Source organism: Lactuca sativa, chromosome 3, assembly GCF_002870075.4.
Source record: "Lactuca sativa cultivar Salinas chromosome 3, Lsat_Salinas_v11, whole genome shotgun sequence".
NCBI lineage: Eukaryota > Viridiplantae > Streptophyta > Magnoliopsida > Asterales > Asteraceae > Lactuca > Lactuca sativa.
The window spans coordinates 98,074,553-98,079,699 of record NC_056625.2 but is presented as its reverse complement, the minus strand read 5'-3'; the positions used below and the strand labels follow the sequence as shown (position 1 = coordinate 98,079,699).

Here is a 5,147-nt window from a genome sequence, read left to right as displayed (position 1 = left end):
ATTATTGGGCTGTTGTGATTTTATTGGACAATCTTAGGCGAAGGCCCATGAAAGGGATTGGGCCCAATTTGGAAAATTAGGCCTTATTTGGGCTTTGGGTGATTATTTTAGATTTTGGGTTTTTGGACAACTGGTTTAAGCCTTGTCCTTGGGCCACGTTTGGAAAAGGGTAAAAAGGTCTTTTACCCTATTTTAGACTCTTAGTGCGATTCGGGATCCAATTATTGATTGGATGTTATTTTGTGATTGATAGTGCGGGGATTTTAGCGGATCTGCAGTCAGAGATTTATCTGTGGATTTCAGCTATCTGAGGTGAGTCTCCTTAATATACTATGGGTTGAAGACATCAATGCCGTCCCATTGGCTTATGCATTATCGGAAGACCAAGAGGTGGCCCTTAGCATTGTATGTAACACCTGGAGGTGGCTCCTGGCAAATTTGTATGCAATACTAAGGTTCGGACCCTGGCAGTTAAGTAGATTGTTAGTTGTAGATTGTATGCTTGTTGTCTTTGTGATGCTTACATGGAAGACCAGGAGGTGGCTCTTGGCACTTGTATGTAAGACCTAGGGTATTGGCCCCCGACTTGGCAAGGAAAGACCATGATATGGCTCATGACATAATAGCAAGGCTATGGCTGACACATATCATTCTCTATTATATGTATGGTATGTGGTATTTTAGGAAACTCACTAAGCTCTGTGCTTACGGTTTAATGTTTATGGTTTCAGGTACTTCCGGTTCGAAAGGGAAGGGTCCGGCTTGATCGCAGCGCAAACACCCATGTTTTTCCGCAACTTTGTGATTTTGGGATTGTACTTTGATAACTCCTTTTGGACTGCAGAGGGTCATCCTTCCAAGCCATATTGATCGTAATCAAAACAAATGAATATTGGTAGCAAATACAAACAAATACTATCAATAATCAAAACAAATAAACAACAACAAAACAAATGAGAATTATACATAGAAAAGAAGATAGAAATTTACCAGAACATCAATGAAAAATACCATAAAAAATAGAAGCGGGTTGTGTTTTTTATTGATAAAAATAGGGTATTACAAGTATGATGATTAGATTGTGATGACAATCATAATCAAAATATTAGTGACTCTATCAATGTATGTTATAAGATCTAACATGAAATATAATTTTGTTAGAATTTAATCACTCGTAAATATAGTTGTCTTGATGATTAACAAACAAAAGATGTTTTTTTTCAAACAATTTCATTGTGTTTCATTGTATTGTTTTTTTTTATGGATTGGAGCTTACTTGTGAAGTGATACCCAAAGCATATTAACATTTATAGGTTAAACATATTTCATAACATCAAAATCCACTTGCTAAAATTTATTCCCCTTTATAAAATCAATCACTTTTACCCATTTTCCTATCAGTAATACCATCCAATGGCTTTAACAAACTATAACTAACAACCATTGAAATCCACCCTCCAACCAGAACCCTAGTCGCAGAAGACCTCACACAAGACCCACCCACCACCGCCCCAATCCCGCCAAACAAAGCTAACGCCACCGACGCCACGACCACCACCACCACAATTCTAGCAGTATAATCACCAACCGCCATAGCCGCCACCAAAGGAAACACAGAACCACACAGAAACGCCAATGCAGAAGCCGCCCCCGCCTTGTAAGGATTCGGTAAAACTTCATTTTCTTCTTCTTCTTTCATCTTTGTCACCACCTTCATCGCTGGAGTTCTCACCGGAGCAATGGGTTGATCATTTTTAGGGGTTTCAATCTTGATTTCTTGTAAGCTTGAGTTTTCTTTTGATCGGTGTTCTTGATTCACACTAATTTCAATGTCTCTTTGAGTTGAAACGGAAACGAATTCACCTACAGCCATGCTGCAAGCTCCGGCGACTGCTCCGGCGAGACCAGAAAGGATCATGAACCATTGACCCTCTTGAGCTGCACCAACACCAATCATGAGAGATGTAGTGGATAATAACCCATCATTGGCTCCTAAAATGGCAGCTCGAAGCCATTGAGCTCTTTGCAAACGGCTAACTTTGTTATTTTCTTTTTTAACATTGCAAACCTCCAGTGTTTTAGGAGATTCATAAACCATGATATAAATTTGTAAAAAAAAAAGATTATGTAGAACACTTGGGGGAGTGTGGCTTTCGTGCTTATGGCACACACTTGGTTGTGAAAACAATATATAAATTTTATGAATGTATTGAAAAAGATTAAAAATCTTAGGTGGTATCGTGCAAGATTCTAAGGTGAATTTTTTGGAAAAATATAATAAAGAGAATGTTTGTCTTTCTTTTTCAGATGTTAGTGATTGTATGATTGAATTTACAAGATACCCGTTTAGTGAAGTTATTTTACATTTTGGGAGTACGATAAAGAAACGAATCCCCCTTCGTAGAAGCCTTGAAGCAACCAGTTAAAAATGTTGTCTAGATAAATAATATTTAAAAAGTATTTGAGAAAAAAATCATTAAATGTAAATTTCTAAATAGTTGGGACATAACCCAGAAAACCTAATTTTCATTATTTTCTATAATAATTCATTTTTTCTACATATTATTAAGTCATGTCCTCATTAAGTCGATTAATTAAAAAAAATAGTAACTTCTTTGGCAAAAATGCAAGGTGGAAGTTGTTTAAAAAGGACAATAGGTACACAATGCATGATCTAAAAACAACAAAATATTGTTTATCCATGATTTATGTGTAGTTTATTCTAAAAAAAAAAAAGATAAAGAAAGTTTACTTGGGGTAATGTGTGGTGGCAAAGACAAAAGGACTCATTCTTAGTGATACTAAGCAACCAAACAAAGATAAATATTCTTCTTGTTATGAAAGAAACAAGATTGAACTCCATAAGTGACATATCATATGAACAAATCGAAGAATTTTCCCTAGAATTAAACCCCAAGTAATATAAAATCATCTAAAGTTTGGCAGATTGAATGTAGCTCCAAAGTATAGCAACGCCATTACCTAGGTACCGAAATTTTGGATCAAGAATTCCCACAAAACCTATAAAATGTTAATGTCGCAAAATTTCTATCTTAAAGTTTCTATTTTTATCCAAAACACCATCAAGAACCAACCTTTTTGACTACTTGCAAAGAAATTGAACGATTATACCTCAAATGGTGTTTTTTTTTTATTGATAAAAATCAAGAATCCACATATATGAAATCAATGTATAACCAACAATTGAGCTAGCGATAACCATCTCTTCTATCTTGTTCCTCTGCCTCCTTATTTGCAACTTCAACAGATTTAAACCAAAGAAACGCCTGTTTTTCAACTCATGGATCAATCTACAGATGAATATGATAATTAGGTTTCATAAGTAATCAGAATCACAAACTTACAGCAGTTGGAACACCAGTAAACGCAAAGAATCCAAGCACTGGTGCGTAAAATATGCTATCGGAATTCAACACTCCAAAAACGGGTTTTTGATTCACATACTCAAAAACAGATCCAACCTACATCCACCCAAAAAAGAAAACCCAAATCATTTTTCTCACTGAATCAATCAGAAATAGCTAGTAATCAGTAATTACAGCGGCAATGGCGGTGATAGCAGAGGCAAGCAAGTAGACGAAGAATGGGGGCTCGAAAGAGGACGAAGATGAAGTTTGCTGGGTTTCATTACGAGCCCATGGCGGTGGTTCATCGGAGTCCGGTTTAGCCCATGAGGGAGTTGATTGTTCTTCTTCGCCTTTAACAGCAAATACAGTTATCCTTCTTCTGTAAGAATTGCTGCTTCTGTTTGTTGTCTTGTGAGGGGTTCTGAGAGTGAAAATTGAGGGATTTTCTAGGGTTTTTGTGAATGTGGATAAGGTAGCGAGAGGTGGGTGTAATGTGCAGAGGGATAATGTTTGCATAGGCATTTTTTTGATTGTCGAATTGAAAGTACAAATTGAATAGAACGGAAATGATTTGTTCAGACTTCAGAGAGAGTTTCTTGACTGAGATCGGGTGATTTCAGCTTAAATTGGTTTGTGATTTTTGATAGATTGTGTTTAGATGGTAAGTTGGAACCATTGGTCCAGAAGAGTTGTCCCTTACAAATATCTCATTTTCATTTCCCTTTTCTGAATGATACGTACTTGCAATCCATCGGAGATAATAGATCAAACTTTTAACAGGTTCGAGGGTCTACTGACTCATTTATCTCATTCTCTTCTTTATCACATTTTTTTTCTTTTATTATTATTGTTTTTTTATCTCATGTTTAGGTTGGAGGTCTACTCAGACATTTATCTCATTCTCTTTTTTCCGTGAGAGGGTGTGGTCGTGGTTTGTACCACTTCAGCCGCACACACCACTTCTAGACTGTAGTTTTGTGCGGTTTAGGCCGCACTACGTCTGGAGACTACCGTGAATCATGATTGGTTGTTGAGTTTTTTCAGCGTTGAATGGTCTTTGCAATAAATTTTTTTTTTCTTTTTTGCCTTTCTTTCTTTATATATATATATATATATATATATATATATATATATATATATATATATATATATATATATATATATATATATATATATATATATATATATATATACACTTCATTTTTTTTCACACAATACAAACTTTTCTCTCTCAACTTTTAAAAAAAAATTACCTATCTCTCTAAAAAATAGCATCTTCTTCATCTTCTTAATTTTAATGTCATGTGTGTGTGTTTTTTTAATCTTTTTTTTTTGTGTAATGCAATGTAATTTTTTTTGAATTTTTAATGTAATGTTTTTTTTTTTAATTTTCAAGTAAAAAGTTATGTTTTTTATTAAAAAAGAAGTTTTAATTAAAATAGCTAAAAAAAATAATAAATAAAAGTGTGGCAAGAAACCATATTTGTGTGGTAAAAAATAATGTGATGCTTATGTGGCGGTTAAGAGAGTGTGGTTTCGGTAACACCACTCCCTCCAGCCTTATCTCATGTTTAGGTTTTTATCTCATGTTTAAGTTGGAGGGTCTACTCACACATTCTCTTCTTTATGTCATACGCGCCATTTCAATACCATGTCGTTTTTACTATAAAAATGTGGTTTTTTGCCACACATATCTTGGTATATATATATATATATATATATATATATATATATATATATATATATATATATATATATATATATATATATATATATAGA

At 34.4% G+C, this 5,147-nt stretch overlaps 2 protein-coding genes across 2 annotated transcripts; both read right to left on the bottom strand.

Annotated features, from left to right (window-relative positions):
* Positions 1 to 1,284: 1,284 nt before the first annotated feature.
* LOC111895822 (vacuolar iron transporter homolog 2) lies at positions 1,285 to 2,977 on the bottom strand. The gene has a single exon (XM_023891883.3). It carries the CDS (start codon positions 2,096 to 2,098, stop codon positions 1,373 to 1,375), a length of 726 nt encoding a protein of 241 aa, XP_023747651.1. The 5' UTR covers positions 2,099 to 2,977; the 3' UTR covers positions 1,285 to 1,372.
* A 141-nt stretch (positions 2,978 to 3,118) lies between these two features.
* On the bottom strand, positions 3,119 to 4,153 carry LOC111895823 (uncharacterized). The gene is made up of 3 exons (XM_023891884.3): positions 3,561 to 4,153; positions 3,366 to 3,482; positions 3,119 to 3,287 (listed from the first exon to the last, which is right to left on the bottom strand). Exons 1-3 carry the CDS (start codon positions 3,888 to 3,890, stop codon positions 3,210 to 3,212), a joined length of 525 nt encoding a protein of 174 aa, XP_023747652.1. The 5' UTR covers positions 3,891 to 4,153; the 3' UTR covers positions 3,119 to 3,209.
* Positions 4,154 to 5,147: the final 994 nt, after the last annotated feature.